Raw genomic sequence first — 19,663 nt, 5'->3', positions numbered from 1 at the left:
GGGGGGAGAACGTTTGGAGGTGCCCTGGCTCCCAGACCCCAGCCCCCCTGCCCTGCACAAGGGACCTCACGTGGAGGGCTGGCTGGTCCTGAGGCCTGGGGCAGTGACCAGCAGGATGTGGCCTTGGCAAGAGGCTGCAGGGCAGGACTAGGCAAGGTTGCCAGAGCCTGCAGTGGGCACAGTGTTCAGGGCATGGCCCAGGTGAGTGCCTGCCATGCATCCCTGGGGAGTGTCCCACCAGTGGGGCCCTGGCCTTCCCCGGTCCCCCCAACCCCCCATTAGAGCCTAGGACAGGAGCCTCCAGGGTGCTGATTGCAAGTGGGCAACCTGCCTCCCTCTGGGCCTCCTGGCCGGCACCTGCATGCCGTCTCTGCAAAGCAAGCCGATGTTGGACAGGCCAACCTGGGGGCCTGAAGTCTCAGGGTTCAGGGATCCCAGTTCGGGATTCCTGGGCTGCAGCGACCTCCCTGGTGATCTGGCCTCTTGGGAGTTTGCTGAGGCATACTTGGAAGCATCTGCCAGGAGGATTGAAAGGATAAATAGGAGTTTGTGAGCCCTTGGGATAGAATTCTCTCTGGGATCAGCAGCTCTAGACTCTTGTCTAGAGCCCACTCCCTGCGGGTGTAAAGGCAGGGAAATGGCAGCTATGACAGACGTCGCCGTCCTGGTGCCTTCTCAGCCTTCAGGGCTGTGGCTGTCCTTGGCCCGGCCCTAGGGGTCAGGGAACTGCACCCCAGCACTGAACCCCAGCTGGCACCTTTAGCAAACACTCAAGCAGAATTGCAAGGAGGCTCATAAACATGTGCCCTGTGTTCTCTGCACTTGAAATACGAGCAGGGAGCAGAGCTGCAGGACCTGGCAAGGCTGCTGGGGAGACAGTGTCACCCAAGCCTTTGTGCGCGCGGACGCCTGGAGTCAGAGCCGGCCAGGAAGAAGGCAGCCCCTCCCCAACACCCCTGTGCCTCCTCCCAGCCTGGCCTCACAGGGCTACCTCCACCCTGCACACCCTGTCCCCTCTGGTCTGGGACACAGGGACAAGCACAGCTGGAGGCCCCTGCCCGTACTGAGATGCTGTGTAGATGAGCATAGGCTGAAGCCTCCAGACCCCCAGCCAGCAGGGCCCAGGACCAGTATGACTGCCCTGGGCTGCTGGCTGGGAGCCTCTGGACCCTAGACTCTGACTCCGGGCTCAGATCCAGCCCCTCTGACCCAGCCCTAAGCCTCCAGTCTGTCTTTAGAAGGTGGGTAATAACAGGGCACTCCTCGCCAGGGCTTTAGCAGATCCCCGCGGGGAGCCCAGCTCAGCGCCTGGCACTGGTCCTGGCTGGCCTGCCATGCTCTGCACCAGCCCAGCGGGCCCCGGTGGGCATTTCCTGCCTCTTGCCCTTGTCTGGAGGACACCCGACCTGAGTCAAGTGCCTTCCCTCACCTACTGGGTGGAGGCCAGCAGGGGCTAAAGTACCCTCCCCACTGCTGCTCTGGGCTCTGGGGCCCTCAGAGAGGCAGCCTCAAGACCGCCTGGAGCAGAGGGCCCTGACTCCACCCTGGGACCTGAAGCAGGCTCCGGTGGGCCGGGCGCCCCTTTCCTGCTGCCTAAGGACAAGCCGGACTCTTGTTCCGACCAGCCCCATTGGCCACTGCCTGCAGCCTACCTGCCTGGAGTGGCCCCAGGACAGAGCCTGGGGCAGGTGGGGCAGTGCCCGGCCCCGGGAGACCTGGTGGCATGGCGTCCAGACCGCAGGTAGGCTCCGTCTTAGGTCAGGCTCATCCAGAGGCCTGGGGGTCCAGGTGCCTGTTACTGTGGCCCTTGGGAAGGGGCCAGCGAGGGAGAACTGACTCCTGGTACCCCCATAGTCCCTATCCTCCCTCAAGCCTGTGGGCTCTTGGACTGGGCCTGGCTCCACTGAGAGTGTGGCCAGGATGGGGTGGTGGCCCCAGTGCTTGGTGCTGGGGAGCCCTCCCACTCACGGAGGGTTTTATCAACCTCCTGGAGGTTCCTGGGGTTCTTAACAGCCACCAATGAGGCCTGGCAGGGTGGCCGGGGGCAGGGCTAGAAGGGGAGGGTTCGGGGAGGGGCTGGGGCCTATCCAGAGAGGTGGGTTCCCAGAACCTCAGACGCATGCAGAGGTAGAGAGAGCAGGGAGGCAGAGGATTGCAGGACAGCAGCGGCCCCGAGAAGACCCAGGCTCGGAGGAGAGGCTCGGGGAGCCAGGGGAGGCTGGTTGAGCTGGTCAGGGGGAGCTGGGGAGGCAATCTAGGACCACCGCACATAGGTGCAGCTCCCAGGGAGCTTTGGAGGGCCTGGGGTCTGTGGAGGCTGGTGGGCTGGTGAAGAGGACCCAGCTCAAAGGGCACCGGCATGGCAAGGTGGGTCTCCAGGAGACACAGAGAGGGCCAGGGCTTCTTTCTCCCTTGTACACGGGACTCACTGGGACTTGTGCAGGAAGGAAAGGTTATATGGGGACAAGTATGAGAGAGAGAGGGCCTAGAGGGAGGGCAGGTCCCCGGAGCAGGCTGGGGCTGGGCCAGTAGGCGTGGGTCAGAGGAAGGGACATCTGCAGGGAACACAGCCCAGGTGGGACAGGCAGGCTGGCAGAGCAACATGGGCAGGTGAGTGGACTTGTCTCCAAGGAGACAAGTGTCATTGGGGGGCTTGGAGGAGAATATCTGGCCCCATGCTTAGAGGGGACCAACCAGTGAGAGATCATGGCCTTTGAGGCCAGACTCAGTGAGGGATGCAACCTCAGGGGTAGGGCCTGGGGCTCTGGGCTGGGGTGCACGAAGTCAGATCTGGGGAGAGGGGGTCAGGAGCTTCCACGGGGGTGGGGTCAGAAAGGACAGGGCCATGCGAGGGCCACCAAGGCTCAGGGAAGGCCTAGACTCCGTGGACCCACAGCTGGGGCCACAGGGAAGGGCAGGACTGTACAGAGGTGCTACAGTTGGGGAGCTGGAAGGGGCTTGGTTGGGGATAGGGGTATGCGCGAAGGGGAGCAGGTGGGGTCGGGATAGCTGTGGGGATGTGCTGGGAGGGGCACCGGCTGGGGTACCCGGGCTCTGGGGAGGGTGGGGGCTCCGCCAAGGCAGGACTGAGATGTGAGGAGGGGAGGCCAGCAGGAGGATGGAGATGCCCCCTCCTGGAGAGGCAGAGGCCACAGGGGCTGGGGGCTCAGCAAGAGGGAGGCCCAGGGAGGCGGGCGGCTCCGCCGGGCGACTGGGGGTGGCAGTGGGGGAGGCCCCAGCCCCGCGCGGCCCCGCCGGCCCTGCAGCCCCCGGGTCGGGCTTCCGGCCGGCGCCCGGGCCCCCACCCTGCGGGCGGAGGAGGCGGGGAGGTGGCTGCGCCCGCCGGCGCCCGTGAGTCAGGCTCAGGCTGCAGCCGCGCGGCCGGCCTGGCGCTGCGGAGGGAGCGCAGGAGCGGGGACAGAGCGCCGCCAGCCCCGCGCTCCCCCCGCCGAGGCTGGGCCGCGGGGACACGGAGCGGCCGGGCACACAGGGGCCGCGGGCCGGCGGAAGGACGCGCGGACGGCGGCGCAGGGGTCGGGCCGCCCGCCGAGGAGCCACCAGCAGGTGAGGGCGCGCCGTCCGTGCGGCTGCGGCAGACCCCGGCGGGGACCCCCGGGGGTGCAGGGCGCCGCCGCCCGGGTCCCCGGCTGAAGAAGTGCGCGATCCGCAGAGTGTCCTTGCGCGTCTGGGTGGCACCGGCTGGGTGGCTCCCTGCGAGCGGGCAGCGCTCGGGGTCCTGGCCGCCCGCTCTGGGCCGGGGTGGGGGGCGGGGACGACGCGCAGGAGTTTGGGGCGCCCGCAGCGGCCGTTTCCATACCCCGGCGATCCATTGCATCCGAGCCCGCGTCGGCTGTGTGTGTGCACGCTGCGTGTCACAGTGCGGAGCTGTTTACCTGGAAGCATCTCAGCGCACGGGTGTGCCCCGGGTCTGGAGAGCCGTTAGTGCCCAATGTGTCAGCGGGTGTCAGCCTGCAGGTGCTCCAGAGAGCTCTGCTCGGTGGCCAGACAGTGGCTGAGACGCTGTCATTGTGGGTTTGCGTGCCCTGTGTGTGCCAGGGTGTTTGGGATGGATGCTGGCGTGCTCTGTTTATTGCAACAGCCTGTCGGTCGGGGCATTGTTGGGTATGGGGGGGGGGGTGTTGCTGCTGTGTGTCAGTGGGTGAATGTTTGTGCGCAGATGGCAAAGTGATGAAAAGCCCCCGATGCTTCTGCCAAGGCTGCTGTGAAGGGCTTTGGCATCAGGGTGGCTGGGGCGGGTGGGGGAGGTGAGTGGCAGCCTGGCAGCTGGCTGCCTCGGTGGGGATTTCCATCTCCTTTGGGGCTGCTCGTGAGTCCGCAGGGGAGATGCTGCAGGACGACAGGGCAAGCCCTGCAGGGCGGGCAGGACCTGGCTCATTCTTCCTCTCCTCCTCCCTCCAGGCCCAGGGCCCCGGCCAGTGCCCAGCCCCGCTGGGAGCCCCGGCCAGCACCACGGACGGCGCCCAGGAAGCCCGAGTCCCCCTGGACGGGGCCTTCTGGATTCCGAGGCCCCCAGCAGGCTCACCCAAGGGTTGCTTTGCCTGCGTGTCCAAGCCCCCGGCCCTGCAGGCTCCAGCGGCCCCGGCCCCTGAGCCCTCAGCATCGCCCCCCATGGCGCCCACCCTGTTCCCCATGGAGTCCAAGAGCAGCAAGACAGACAGCGTGCGGGCCTCTGGAGCCCCCCAGGCCTGCAAGCACCTCGCTGAAAAGAAGACCATGACGAACCCCACGACAGTCATCGAGGTCTACCCAGACACCACCGAGGTCAACGATTACTATCTGTGGTCCATCTTCAACTTTGTCTACCTCAACTTCTGCTGCCTGGGCTTCATCGCACTGGCCTACTCCCTCAAAGTGAGCTGGGCGGGGGCGGGGGGCAGGAGGAGTGGGTGCTGGCAGGTGGGGGCCGCCTCATGGGATCCAGAGCCACATGGGCACTGGCTAGCTCTAAGCCAGCAGGGAGGGGCTGCCCGTCCCCATGCTGAGCTGAGGAAGCTGCCAGGGTGTCTTGACAGGGCTGAGGGGCCACAGGACTGCATTCTCTACACAGCCCGCTTAGTCGTTGTGGAGCAGTCCCAGGGCCCGACATCCTGTCCTCTGGGCGGGGGTCATGGAGCTGCCCCTGGGCAGGTGGGGACGGAGCCAGCACATTGGTGAAGACCCTTGGAGCCCTTGCCCTGCTGACAGGAGGACGGTGCAGAAGACCTCCTCCAAGCCCTCAGAGGGAACCTGAAACCAGGCAGGCATTCGGGAGGCCACGATAGACGGGGTCTCTGATCAAGTCCCTGCTTTCTGTCTTCCCACTCTTATGGTTTCTAGACTGTCCTGGTGGCCAGGGTGCCTGGGGAAAAGAGACACAAATATGTCCCATGCACCCCTGACCCCACACCCTGAGTGGGCACAACTTCCAGAAGCCCCTCATTGTTGTGAGAGGAGCTGGCTGGGAGCAGAGCTGGGTGCCAGGCAGACAGGACCACATGTCCCCGGGACAGAGCGGGAAGGAATGGACCGAGCTTGCAGGAAAGAGGCTGTGACCCACTCACATTTGAGGTGGAGAGCTCTGTGCAAGTGTGTCAGGACTGAAGAGCTCTGGGCTATCAGAGCCCAACCAGCAGGACCCATCTCCCTGTCACTCCGGAAGGGCTGGGCTCGCGTCTAGCCAGATCATCACTATCCATGGATTTGTGTGTCCAAGACCAGGTGCACTTTGCTGATTGCAGGGGCCCAGTGACTTGGGGGCAGTAGGGTGGGGCTGCAATGGAACATGGGGGCTGGAGGGACAGGAGGGTCTAGGCCAGGGAGGCTGGCCCGGGAGGAAGGATGGAAGCTGGACAGCTCTGCCTCTGTGCATCTTTCAGCCCCACCCCTGCCCCAGGCATCACACTCCCTGGCCACCTGGCTTTCTCCACCTCCTGACTCATCATCAGCATCACCCACCACCAGACGCACCTTCGCCTCCAGGCCTGTGTACTGAGCTCAGGGCTCCACCATGTGTGAGTGAGTGAGTGTGTGTGTGTGTGTGAGTGCATGTATGCATGAGTGTGTGTGCCCAGGAAGGTGCGAGTGTGCATGTGTATGAGTGTGTGTCGGTATGGATGTATAAGTATAATTCCACATGTGAACGTGTGTGCATGAGTATGTGGCTGTAAGTACACGAATGTGTGTATTTGTGCATGTAAGTGTATCAGATGTGGGCTTGAGTGTGTGTGTGTGTGTGTGTATAGGTGCAACTGTGCTTGTGTATGAGTGTGTGCATGAATATAAGTGAGTGTGCCTGTAATTAAATGCATCATGTGAGTGTGCATGTGGGTGCATGAGTGTGTGTGCATGTGTGTGCTGTGAGGGCAGCAAAGGGAAGGGGTCCCTAGAAATTAGGGGATGGAGGTCCTGGGCCAACCTCAGCTCTGGCTCTACTGGAACAGTGCCAAGCAAAGGGAACAGTTGTGGGGAGGCTGGTAGGCAGCTGGTGTGTGGCTCTGCCTCCCCTGGTGCCCTCTTGCCACACCTTGATGATGGCCTGTGGACATGGGCTCCTGTCCGGAAGCTGTCCCCTCCTCCCCTTGGCTCGGCTATGGGCACCGGTTGGCACAAGGCAGGTCCATCTGGTGCAGGTTGTAGGTAGGTCACAGATTTCTGAATGGTGCAGGATCTGCACTGGGGTGGGGGTAGGTGGGTAGAAATCAGTGCTTCTGGGGGGGGCAGAAGGGAGCTATGACGCCACCCTGGAGCTGTTCCCCCATGTCCTTCCTGGGGGACAGCCAGGGCAGCAAAGTTCAAGGCTTACCAGGAAAGGAGGTGCAAGGTGAGTCATCTCTGGCCGGGGCAGGGGGTGGTCAGAACTGGCTGGCTCGGGTTCCTGCAGCTGGGAATTTGTCCATCTGTCCATCCACTGCATGTCTCCTGGCCCGCTGCACCCTACACCATTTGTGGCTGGTCATGGGCACTTCCAAGGGCGCCTGACAGACTTGGGGTCAAAAGGCCTTGGCCAAATTCCCAGCCTGGTCCTTAAGAGCAGTGAGCTCTTAACAAGCCACCTTCAGCTCAGCTCATTCCTTCATCTGGTCACAAAACAAACTGAAATGAAGCAACTTTTTTTTTTTTTTAACTTACTTATGATAGTCACAGAGAGAGAGAGAGAGGCAGAGACATAGGCAGAGGGAGAAGCAGGCTCCATGCACCAGGAGCCTGATGTGGGATTCAATCCCGGGTCTCCAGGATCTCGCCCTGGGCCAAAGGCAGGCGCCAAACCGCTGCGCCACCCAGGGATCCCTGAAGCGACATTTAAGCAAGCACTCACGAGCAGGGCAGAGGCTGGCGTTCGGGGTTGGGGGTGGTGGTGGTGTGAAACAACATTGTGTCCCTGTCTGCCTTCACCTGTCCGTCCACCCATCAAACCATCCGCCCACCGTCCCCGCCCACGTGGGCCAGTTCAGGCCAGCGCAGGCTGGGTCAGCCACACACAGATTGCAGCCTTATATGGCTCAGCCTAGTGTCCGGGGGAAAAGAGACACAGAACGCCAATTCTCCACACTCGCGGTAGGCATGAGCTGCTCCTAATGACCAGCTGGCTCCCCCTTGTCAGCCAAGTGAGAGCCAGGATCTTCATCTCGGCATTCAAGGCTTTTTAAGATCCTTTCTCAGCCATTTCCTAGCCCGACTAGAGGCACCCTGCCCCAGCCCTTCCGTGAGCTCACCTCGGTTTGCAACATGCTGCTCCCACAGCCTGAGGGGCTGTTACGAAATCTAGGTCTTCCATCCACAAAGACTCCACTGACTCACTCTGGCTGAGCCCTCACGTCCCATCAGAGACTCTGTGACCCCGTCATGGCTGCCCATCCCCACCAGACCCACCCTTTCATCTTGCTGTCACTGGTGCCAAGGCAGGGCTGACCATCAGAGTGGTCAAAGGATGTTGTACGAATAGGTGGTTGGACAGAGGACACCTTTGTGGACGAAGTGTCCCAGTGCTTCAAAAGAATACTTCATTCCTGATTTGGGACAAGTTTGGAGTCGGGTGTGGGAGACTTATGGGAGGAGGCACCATTTTCGCTGGGCGAGGGTGGTTAAGGGGACAGGTGCTCTAGATGGAAAAAACGTAAACCAGGACATGAGGGTGGGGTGATCTGGGAGGATTGCAGGGCCACCATCTTCTGTGGAGGACGAGAAGATAGTCCTGGAAAGCCAGCCATGGCCATGCAGGTGAGGATTTGGAAAACTACATGAGTTGTTTGGATTTCATTGTGTGGAAGACACAGAAGGGAAAGATGGTCAGAGCTGCAAAATCTGCAACCAGTGTGGAGGAAGGGGACAAGAGAAGCCCAGAGGCAGAGAAAAGTTAGGGTCTCAGTGTGATGGCCAGAAAAGGGAGCCCATGGCTTGAATTAGGGCTGGGAAGGCAGGCAAGGAGGGGAGGAGCACATATAATGACATGGTGGCTGCTCAACCCTGGCTCAGAAGATTGTGGACTTCCCAGTAATGAAAGTGAGAAAGATTGATTAAGATGGGGGAGACTGTGCCAGTTTTTGTGTATACATATCTGCCCACTACCTGCTTCCTGAATATCAATATCATCCACCCACCCATCCAACCATCCATGCATCCCCCCATCCACCCACCCACCCATCTATCCATTCACCCAATTCACCCACCAACCCAACATTCACCCATTCATCCACCAACCTACCTGCCCATCCATCCACCCATCCACTCACCCACCCATCCATCCACCCAGCCATCCATCCAACCATCCACCCACCCACTCAGTCACCCACCCATCCACCCACCTACCTGCCCATCCATCCAATCATTCATCCATCCACCCACCATCCTTCATACACCAATCCATCTTCTTTTATTCCCTTCAACTCATCCAAATAGTCACCCAACCCTCCATTCATCTGTGTTTATACATGTTCATCATGCTTCCTCCTCCCTTCCCTGTCTTCCCATCCCACCCCACCTATTTTATACATCAGGGCACTTAACTATTCATCTAACATCAATTTCTCAGTAACTTTCTCCATCTTACTTACCAATTCTACCTATCAGCCATCCATCCATTCTCTGACCCAATACATCAATACATCAATACATCCACTCATCCTTCAAGCCATCTACCATCCCTTCTCTCCTCTAGCTGAGCCATGTGCATCCATTCATCATGTACCTGTCTTCACACTCATCCTTGCTCACCCCCACTCTATTACTCCTTAAGTCATCTCATCCATCCATGCAATCGTTGCACTATCTTTTTTGTCTATTTTCCCTCCCTTCTCATCCATCCACATATCCAACTACACTTCTTGAACTTTGTGGAAGAAGAAAGTATTGAAGAGAGGGAAATCCTAAGATTTATCCCGGGTGATGGTGACCTCCTCCTGAAGAACATCTCTTCACAACCAGAGAATCTTGGAAATGGATGCAGCTCTCCCCACTGTCTTTCCAAGACTTCCTGGGCTCCAACCCACTCCCTGCATCTTAACATCCCTTCCCAGAGACCACGGGGACTGCCACCGCTTCTGTTTATGCAAAGCACCTATTCTCAGATAATCCCTGTTAATTTTAGATCAGAGAGACCGATCAGAGTAGAGCACACTTAAATCCTCCATTGATCATACAACTCTCTGAGACCAACTTCCTCCTTTATCTTATATATCCATTTATTGATTCCAGCTTTATGAGATACAATTGACATGCAACATTGTATAAGTCCAAAGGATACATTGATTTGTGCATTTGCATACATTAATACACGATTTGATACACGTACCTGCAGCAGGATGATTGCAATAAGGGGGTCTGTTAGCACGTCCATCATCTCACATAATTTTTTATAATAAATTTATTTTTTATTGGTGTTCAATTTGCCAACATACAGAATAACACCCAGTGCTCATCCCCTCAAGTGCCCCCCTCAGTGCCCATCACCCATTCACCCCCACCCCCCGCCCTCCTCCCCTTCCACCACCCCTAGTTCGTTTCCCAGAGTTAGGACTCTCTATGTTCTGTCTCCCTTTCTGATATTTCCCACACGTTTATTCTCCCTTCCCTTATATTCCCTTTCCCTATTATTTATATTCCCCAAATGAATGAGAACATATAATGTTTGTCCTTCTCCGACTGACTTACTTCACTCAGCATAATACCCTCCAGTTCCATCCACGTTGAAGCAAATGGTGGGTATTTGTCGTTTCTAATGGCTGCATCTCACATAATTATCATTTTTGAGGTTTATAGTTTTTTGGTTGTAGGAACACTTAAGATGTGCTGTTAGCGACTTTCAATCAAATAATATTTTTTCCGATCCTGTTTTGTTTTAAATAATTTCAGACTTACAGAATAATTGCAAAAAGAAACACAAAAGAATTCCTGTATGCCCTTTGCATAGATGTTCCCAGTCCTAGGCATTTCCTTCTCTCTGGCCGCTGGCCTCACCTCCTCCCTCTGGCTGCAGGTTCGGGACAAGAAGCTTCTCAACGACCTGAATGGAGCGGTGGAAGATGCCAAGACAGCCCGGCTGTTCAACATCACCAGCTCTGCCCTGGCAGCGTCCTGCATCATCCTTGTCCTCATCTTCCTGCGGTACCCACTCACCGACTACTAAGACCCCACCGGGCACCGCCGGCCGTGGAGACAAAGCACTGAGACATGTTCATTTTCACGACTGATGTGATACGGGATGCCGTGTGGGGCAGAGCAGGGCATGTGCCCTGGAGTCCCCCCTGAAGCTGTGAACCGGGCAGCGAGGCCGTCAGAAGCTCCGTATAGTACAGGGGCAGCGAGCTTCGGGCCGGCGCACCCTCTCTGCCTCCTGACCCTCTGCCTCTGCCTGTTTCTGGGGTCTGTGGGTGTCTCCCTGCGCTGCTGCACCCTGGCTTCCACTGGCTGCCCTCCCTGACCTCCTGTGCTCCCCTCCCAGGCTCCTGGGGCCCCTCTGACCTGACACCCAGCAAGAAGGGCTTCTGTGGGAGCTTCCCGGTTTGGGGGGGCTGCCAGCATCTGGGGACTCACTCTATCTTCCCTGACCCCATCTCCTCCAAGCTGTGACCCTGCTCAGAGCTCTTGTATCTGTGAACTTTCAATAAAATACCTGTCTGGCTCCAGCCCAGCCTCTGTCCCACAGCCGGGCAGGGTATGGGGGGAATTTGGTGGCTTTGGCAACCCCACTGTGTTGCTGCCTGGTGGTCCAGGCCCCCAGTGCTGACTGCCGGGGAAGGTTTGCTCTGTGACCTGGCAGCCTTCTGCCCACCATGCAAGGGGGACTGAGGGGAGCTTTGGCAGAGAGAGCCCCAAACACCAGCCCCCTGAGATGAGGCAACACAAATATAGCTGGCCACCTGGCTGTTAGAGCAAAGAACACCAGCGCATCCCCCAGGAGGGGACCGAGCCCTTGTGGCACAGGGTCATGGCTGGTCTGGGAGACCAGAGGAAGTTCCAGGCAGCTCAGGTGTAGAGGGGGAAGGAGGAAGGCCTGCAAACTTTACCCCCAGGCCCAGGGGCGGGCTTAGTATTGGAGGGACCAGGAGAGATTTGTGGGCTTTGAGGATGGTGCTGTTTGGAGCATCAGGACCCCTTGGAGAGGCCAAGGCGGGGCATGGGCTGCACAGAGGTGGGAACCATGGCGTGTGGGCTGGGGCAGCTACAGAGGGGGTCATCGTGTCTCAGGGGAGAGGCTGATAGGATTTGGTGATGGTCTGGATGTACAGGTGAAGTGGGCAGGGAGGAGCCAGAGGGGAATCCCTGCATGTCCGACTTGGCCAGGGCTGTGCGCTAATATGGGGACATCAGGAGGCACCCTGTGGGAGCAGGAGAGCCATCTGGGCTGAAGCTGTGGTTTGGAGGCTCTGCGGGGAGCCTGGGCTGCCTGAGCAGTGACAGCCGGCACAGGGCCTGAGGAGCACCACCCGAGGAGCATCACCCCTGTTTGGAGGGCTGACAGGAAGAAGGGGCATCCCCGTAGGAAAGCTGGGAGTGTGGGGGGCCATGGAGGGAGAGGCCAGGGGTGCCCATTGAAGTTAGGGGCCTGAAGTGAAGGAAGGAAGCAAGGCAAGGGGCAAAAAGCTCTGCTTGGAGGGATGGGGACATGGCAACAAGTGGCCATGAAGGGAGAAGAGAGGTGGGGATGCCATCAGAGCAAGAAGCCATGCCCAGGGCTCAGGGTCAGTGGTGATGGAGAGTCAGCAGGAGAAGGCGAGGTGACCAGGGCAGGTCAGGGGGGCGTGGGTGCAGAGAAGGTGCAGATGGAGCCCGGTCGAGGCAGCATCCAGGCAGCAGGAGACAGACTTCTCCTTCACCCGGGACCGAGGCAGAGTCGCTGGGGGATGCGGTAGGTGTGTGGACCTGGGGCCAGGCATTGGGGTTCCCCTCTGGCCTCCCTGGGAAAGGGGGGCAAGCCAGGAGCAGGGCAGGGCCTAATGGGGTGTGAGGTGCTTGGAGTCTTTCCTGGGCAAGAGACCCAGGGCAGGGGGGCCATGCCCTCAGTCTCCAGGGCGGCAACAGGGTCAGCTGAAGGTGCGCGTCCAGGAGCTCCATGGTTTTCTACCCGAGGTGCCCACTGGGGAAGATCCACCAGAAGGAAGGTGTCTGGGGGGCTAAAGAGCGGGACACCGGGCTGGGCATCTGGTGAGGACAAGAGGGCATTGGGCAATCATGAAATGGCCAGGCTGCTGGGACCTGAATCCTGGTGGGTCCACAGGTCTGCGTGCTGAGGCACGTAGAGCAGGGAGGCAGGGGTGTCTGTGAGAGGGCCAGTTGAGGCAGGGCTCCTAGAAAAAGCAGATCTGATCTGCGGAAGCATTTCCCAGGTAAGAGTGTGAAGAGGCTGGGCATGGGGACTTCAAGCAAACAGGGCCTGGGTGGTTGGGAGGTGCGTGGGTGAGTGAGCAGGACCCCAGCCTCCGGCCAGACCCAGAAGCCCAGGAGAGGTAGTAAGCAGGCATGGGATGCCATGCCATGACCCCTGACCCCAGACAGTGGCAAGATGTGGGTGGGGGGAGCTGGGGCCCTACAAGGTTGCACGGAGTTAAATTGTGGCCACCCCATACAGGGGAGCAGGGAGCCCTCCAGGTGGCCCCCAGGAGGAGCATCTGGACATCTGCCCGGCCTGGCGTCAGCTCCGACCTGGATGCCCCCAAAGCTTCCAAGGGCACAGCCAGTGGGTTCCCACCAGAGCCCAGCAGCTTCCTGGAGGAGTGAGGGTCAGAGCATCATGGGGAGGGCGTCTGGGGAGCTGGGGAGTGCGGGTGAGCTGAGGCCCTCCCCCGGTGTCCAGCTGGCTTTACTCTGCTCAGGTGGAGCCAGGTAAGTAAGGGCGAAATGTCTTTGCTCTTGTTCCTGAAGCTTTTGCTACCAGCATCTGGCTGACCCCCGGGACAGGTACCCGGAGGAAATGCATCCCCACCACAGGGGCCGCAGCCCGGCTCTTCCGTGGAACATGCCCTGCCCAGTTGGGCTCATATAGCTGCAATGATACAGTGGCCTTGCAACCAGCAAAGGCACCCTTAGCAGGGGTCTGCATCCTTCCTGGGCAGCATGCTGCCATGCCTTAGGGGCACTGTCTTCCCCACCCTTGGGCTCAGGAGAGGGGCTGGCACGCGCTGGGCGGGCCGCCTGAGGCACTGTCACCCCAGCATGCGGGTGGGTGGTGGGTCCAGCCTCCCATTCTGTGTCTTTGCCCCTCCAGCCCTCCCTGGCCTCCTCAGCCCCCATCCCCCAGCTCCCCCTCCCTCTGTTTTTTTTGGTTTTGCACAGCGTCTGGCAGGCAATTGCCGCTCAATAAATACTTAACGAATGAGCCCGTCACCTAGGCTTGCTGTCTTCCTGTCCTCCATCTGCATCTCCGGTGAGGGACTTTCCCTGCCCTCCCCTCCCCCATGCCACCTGCTGGGCCCCACACTGCCCTCCTGACATCTAGCCCACGCAGTCCAGTTTCAAAGGATCCAGACCAAGTGGCTGAATGACAAGTGGGTCTAAAGGCCGAGACTGACCATGTGCATGTGTGTACTTGTGTGCATAGTACGTGCACGGTGTGAGGAGGGGTGCTGTGCAGGTGGCCCCCAGCCTCTCTCACCTTGGCCACAGGGGCCACATTCTCCAGCCCGACCTTCTTCTCCAGACACTGGAAACACAGAATGTTCTTTCTTCATCACGGGTTCTCAGGTCCCCTCATGCTCCCACTGAATAGAGATTCTGGGTCGGGGGGGGGGGGGGGGGCACAGGGGTCGGCAAGTCTCTGACCCTGACAAGCTGCAGGGCCCACCTGCAGATGAAGATGTCCTCAATCGATTTCCCCAGGGGCAGGTCCAGGGGAGGCTATTCTGAAGCAGAAGAGACACCGCCAAAAAAAAAAAAAAGAGAGAGAGACACCGCCCTGCCCTGGAGGCACCTGCTGGGCTACGGACAGAGAGGGAGCAGCCCCGGGGTGGTTTGAGGGGCAGACGAGGTGCGCCCCTAGAGCCCAGCCCAAGGCCCAAAGAGCAGCGGAGCAGGGCAGCAGGGCAGGAATGTCAGCTCCCATGCACCTTGTCTCCTTCCCCTTAAGCCATCCTGAGGGAGGCAGGGTGGGGTCTCCTCCTGGCTCCAGCCTGTGCTCCCTGACACTCATGACACGAGCATCTTTGTCATATGCTTGCTGCCACTTGCATGTCCTCTGGCTAAATGCCTGTTTTATTAGCTTAAGCATGTCCTTCCTCCCAGGCCATGGGTTTCTTCTTGGTACCCTGGTGGCTCCGTCTACGTCTTATTTCCGTCCCTCGACGGCCCAGCCCTGTCCTGCTCGGAGGCTCTCAGAGCGCTCTTCCCTGGCATCTTCTAATAAACAGAACATCCAGTTTCAATACGGTCCCAATTACCAACATTTTCCACTGGGTTAGGACCTTACTCCTGGGACACAAAAAGAAGGGAATGTAAAGGAAAACACACCAGTCCATTTGCTGAATCAGGGGTGACATCAGGGTGCTGATGAACTTCTACTTCTTGACACCGGTGGTGGTTATGTGAGTTTTTGTTTTATAAAAGTCGTTAAGCTGTGTGGACACGCCTTGTGTTCCCCGCATGACCCGCAGGCATTTATACAAATATATTCATGAATGCCATCAACTCAGGCACGTATTAACATACATTTTCATATATGTATAGAAACAAATCGGTACATGTGCCCAGCCTTGTTTGGACCCAAGTGATTTCCCTGGGGAAGTTACTCTTATATTTATTCATAAGTAAGTACAATGCATGGAAGAGGCTGTCTCTGGAAGAAACCGCTCAGACAAGACTGAGATGTGCACCTGCATGTGGGTCACTGCACCCAAGAGAGAGGGAGCCACTGGAGGATGGAGCCAAGAAGGTTTGTGGGGAGAAGGAGGTACCTGGGGCAGGGGCTGTGAAGATGACGGGAGGCTAGACACAGGAAGGGGGTTTGGTCCAGTACGTACATACGGTAAGATGGATGGGAGTTGGTGAGAAGTGTCGAGGGACAAAGGGAAGAGCCACAGTGCTGAGTGGGACTGGGGAACTGAGACACCCACAGCTGTTCCCACAGGGAGGGTCGGCCAGCCATAATACCCCAAAAACAGCAAGCTAGCCAATGCCCCGATCCTGGCTCTTAAGGTCGCTGAACCCCTGCAGGGACTGGGCTCCCTGGGGAGCAGCCAGCAGCAGGTGGCACCCGGGCTGGGACCATGCCCCGCAAGATGACCTGGAAGCAAAGATCTAAGGAGGCGTGACCCCCACTCCCACCCAATCAGGCCCGGCTGAGCTTCAGAGTATGTCCTGTCAGTAAAGGTTAAATCCATCGACTACGACAGGAAATCATGAGTCCACCTGCAGATGAGTAAGCTGGAGGCGCAGTGAGCACGGGGGTTGGTAGGGAACCCGGGGGACCAATCATAATCACAGGGAGAATGAGACCCAGCAGGCCGTGCATCGGGGCACCCACCACCCCTCCTAGGCTCTGCCGCTTTCCTAGCGCGGTTCCCAGGACTGGGGAAGCCATGCCCTTACCATTTACCAGTTCCCGTGATGAAAGGACATGGCAGGGGACACGGGCAAGCATCCAGAGGACATGTGCAAGACCAAGTGTGTGGGAAGGGCGTGGAGCTCCCACAGCCTCTTGGGGTGCATCCGTCCCCCCAAACCTACACATGGTCCCCGGCCTGGAAGCTCATCAGACCCCATGCTCTGGATGTTTCAGAGGCTCCTCTGGAAAGGGGGGGTGGGTGGAGAGCAGTAAGCTTCTAATCAGGTCTGGTCTTTCTGGTGACCGTCCCCCCAGGAACCCCCACCTTGAGTCACCTCCGTAGAACAAAAGATGCTCCTGTCACCCAGGAGTTTCCAAGCGATTCAGGAACTCAGCGTCAGGACCCGGAGTCAAGGACCAAATACCAGAACAAAAGATGCCGCTGGGGCTCTCCTCGCTGGAGGCCACGGGGACCCAGGGCCGAGGGCCGACAGAGATGGTGGCGGGCATCACACGCTGCCCGGAACCCTTACACCAGTGCCACACAAGCCCACACCGAGGGACGATCAAAACAGAATCATCCTGCCGCCTGCTGAAGCCTTGGGGCCACAGGAGTCCGGGGAAGACGGGGGCCACTCCCCACCACAGCACACGGGTCACTACATACAGTGTCGCACCCCACTCCGCGGTCTGCTTTCCATGCGCCTGCGCTGTCTTTACACAAACCCACGTGATTTATGTCCCATCATGTCTTATTCGTGTTTTTTCTGCCAGAATTAATGCTTTTGCTAATAGGATTCATGAGCTCCTGCCGCTTCTCGCCCTGTTCACTGCTCCCTCCAAGGTTTGGAGTGCTGTCCTTGGTGATTGCTTCATGGGCAGTCCCGGCCACCTAGCAGGTGTCCTCTCCTGCAGGGGACCATCTCCAGGGTGCACCTGTCGGTCCTTGAACCCCGGAATCTGAATTACCATAGCTTAATAGTTGAGTCCAAACACCTACTTGACCTCCCACAGGGGTCTTCTCCCTAATTTATTCACTTTTCTACTTTTGATATTCATTTAATTGTAGAATCAACTTTTTTTTTTTTTTAATTGTAGAATCAACTTATCCAGCAGGGGGGAAAAAAAACCCCACTGGGATTCTGATGAAATCTATAGATACATCTGGGAGGAATTTCCATTTTTCTAAGATTAGATTTTTCAAATCAGTAAGTGTGCCGTAAAGTTTCATTTATTTAAGCCCTTTTAAAAAATGGTTGATTTATTTATTTAGGGAGAAGAGGAGAGAGGCAGAGAGAGAGAGAGAGAGAGAGAGAGTCTCAAGCAGACTCCCCGCTGAGTGAGTTGGGAGGGGTGGAGGCTGGATCCCATGACCCTGAGACCAGGACCCCAGCCGAAACCCAGAGTCGGACACTAACCTGACTGAGACACCCAGGCGGCCCCACTTAAGCCCTTTTAAAGTGTTTTGGGGAGAACCAAAACACTCTGCAGTTTTCTGCATCGAGGTCTTACAGTGCTTGTAAGATTTATTTCAGATACTTGATTTTTATGCTATTGTAAATGTTACGGCGTGAAATACTCTCTTTCCCAAGGGTCTGCTGCTGATGTAAAGAAATGCATCTGACTTCTAAGGAGCCATCCTGTATTCGGCATCCTTACAAAGGGGATTTTTATTTTCACGATATTCTTTGTAACTCCTGGATTTCCCACATATCCAACGACCACAGCGTCTGTTTGCCTGCAAACTTCCAGGCCCCGCTCTTCCTTCCTAATCCACAGACGCCGCCGTGTTTGTTTTCCGTTGATGCACCGACTTCAGTTGCGCTGTGAAATAGAGGTCACCCTCTCCCCGCAGATACGTCTTTCCAGGCCGCACGCTTTGGGATGACATTTGCTCTGGGTGTTTGTAGATCTCCGTTACCAGCTTAAGGAACTGCCCTGGTATTCTCAATATGCTAATATTGACATTTTTGCTATAATGCCACAGACAGGAGAAACTTTGCAAATCTGCAAAAGCACGGACTGCACATTAGAGAGCTGATGGGAACGCAGATGTGGGGGCAGACGGCGAGCCAACAGTGAGCACCAGGTCCCCATGGTCCCCTCAGGACGGGCAGCCAGCGCCCCAGGCAGTGCCCCTCCATGCACCCGCCGGGCTTATTTCTACGGTATCCTTAAGGGCGTTCACTCCAGATTCCACCCAATTTAATCATCCAACCCAGAGGGTAGACATTTCCAGACTGAGGAGCACAAAGGGAATGGTTTCCCTGTTTCCCGATTCACGTTTCGGGCTCCCCAGGTCCGCTACCTGTGGCTGTTGTGCCTCCTGGGAGAGCAGCTGCCCATCCCTCCAGCAGCTCCCACACAGGACTCCCCGCGCCCCCTCACTGTCTTCAGGGCTTCCAACACTTCCCCTTTTGTTGTGAAAATGCAAATTTCAATCATTTAAAATCATTAAGATGTTGGGGGTGGGGTGGAAGCATTTGCGATGGCTCTTCACTTACTCATCGCTTTGGGGCTATTTCTCACTTTATGAACATGCATCGTAACAGAAACGGCTCAGTTTTATTTATTTTGTATTTTAATTTTTTGAAAAGGTTTTATTTATTTATTCATGAGAGACACAGAGAGAGAGGCAGAGGGAGAAGCAGGCTCCCTGCAGGGAACCCCATGTGGGACTCATCCCAGGACTCCTCCGGGATCACGACCTGAGCCAAAGGCAGATGCTCAACCACTGAGCCACCCAGGTGTCCCAGAAATGGCTCAGTTTTATTAAACTGATATAGAATATGATTGAATGGTTTTCTGCACCTTTTGATTTGATTATGTGATTTTTCTCTTTTAATAAGTTCATTTGCAAATCACAGTATTTGATTCCCCCTGGTATTCGAACAACCTTGCACGCCCCAAATAATTCTAAAATGTTCATTTTGCTTTATTATCTTAAAACGCTGCTATGTTTGTTGTGATTTCTCTTTCTTGCATCTGCTCTCAGGAGGGTGACAGACTTACCACTTTCCTTCCTCGCACCGTCCTTGGGTGTCAAGGTAATGCACATCTCGAGTTATCTCAAGGGTTTTTATTTGCATTTTATATTTGCTGCCTTGCTTATGTTTGCTGCAGAAGCCATGGGACCTAGGTTTTCTTTATATGGAGGTTTTGATTTCAATTTCTTTTTCTTTAACACAGAGTGTTTTTTTTGTTCAGTGTCCCATTTACTTGTTCCCATCTCTGATCTCCCACGGTAAACACCTAACTCATTCATTTTTGAATAGACACCAACTGCTTTCCAGTCTGGGACTCTTCCCCATAAAGGCTCCTGACCACCCGTGCTGCCTTCAGGACAGCCATTTCTGTTTTATTCTGTGCAGTGACTTCTTCACTCTTTGGGACATTGAATAAATAAATATAAGAAATGATAGTTCCTTATTGCGGTTTCAGGCCTAGGTGTGTTCCTAGCATGACTGTATGCGGTAGATGGCGTGATGTCATACACGGTGAGCTGTGTGCCACATCGAGACACCACACCGCAGAGTGGACAGGCTACGTGTCCCACCTCTGTCCCACCTGCTGCTGTGTGTGGAACTGCCCTGCACTCCACGTCCATCCTGCCGTCCAGCCTTGTCCATCCTGCCATCCAGCCTCAGGTCCTCTGCATGTGTGTGGACGGCCATGCTCTCCCTGGGTCCTCAT

The 19,663-nt window shown here is 57.1% G+C and overlaps 1 protein-coding gene across 1 annotated transcript; it reads left to right on the top strand.

Moving 5' to 3' along the window:
* The first annotated feature begins 1,255 nt into the window (after window positions 1–1,255).
* On the top strand, window positions 1,256–11,120 carry IFITM10 (interferon induced transmembrane protein 10). Its single transcript, XM_038563559.1, has 3 exons — window positions 1,256–1,741; window positions 4,420–4,872; window positions 10,472–11,120. The coding sequence occupies exons 1-3, from the start codon at window positions 1,724–1,726 to the stop codon at window positions 10,619–10,621; spliced, it is 621 nt and encodes a 206-aa protein (XP_038419487.1). The 5' UTR covers window positions 1,256–1,723; the 3' UTR covers window positions 10,622–11,120.
* Window positions 11,121–19,663: the final 8,543 nt, after the last annotated feature.

Source organism: Canis lupus, chromosome 18, assembly GCF_011100685.1.
Source record: "Canis lupus familiaris isolate Mischka breed German Shepherd chromosome 18, alternate assembly UU_Cfam_GSD_1.0, whole genome shotgun sequence".
In the NCBI taxonomy this organism is placed as follows: Eukaryota; Metazoa; Chordata; class Mammalia; order Carnivora; family Canidae; genus Canis; species Canis lupus.
The sequence above is the reverse complement of the archived record's forward strand: the minus strand, read 5'-3'. Positions and strand labels throughout refer to the sequence as shown.

What these genes read in the sequence shown, in the direction of transcription:
- IFITM10 (XM_038563559.1), top strand. An exon ending in CACTGGCCTACTCCCTCAAA is followed by an intron (nt 4,873 to 10,471) that starts GTGAGCTGGGCG and finishes CTCTGGCTGCAG; the next exon opens with GTTCGGGACAAGAAGCTTCT.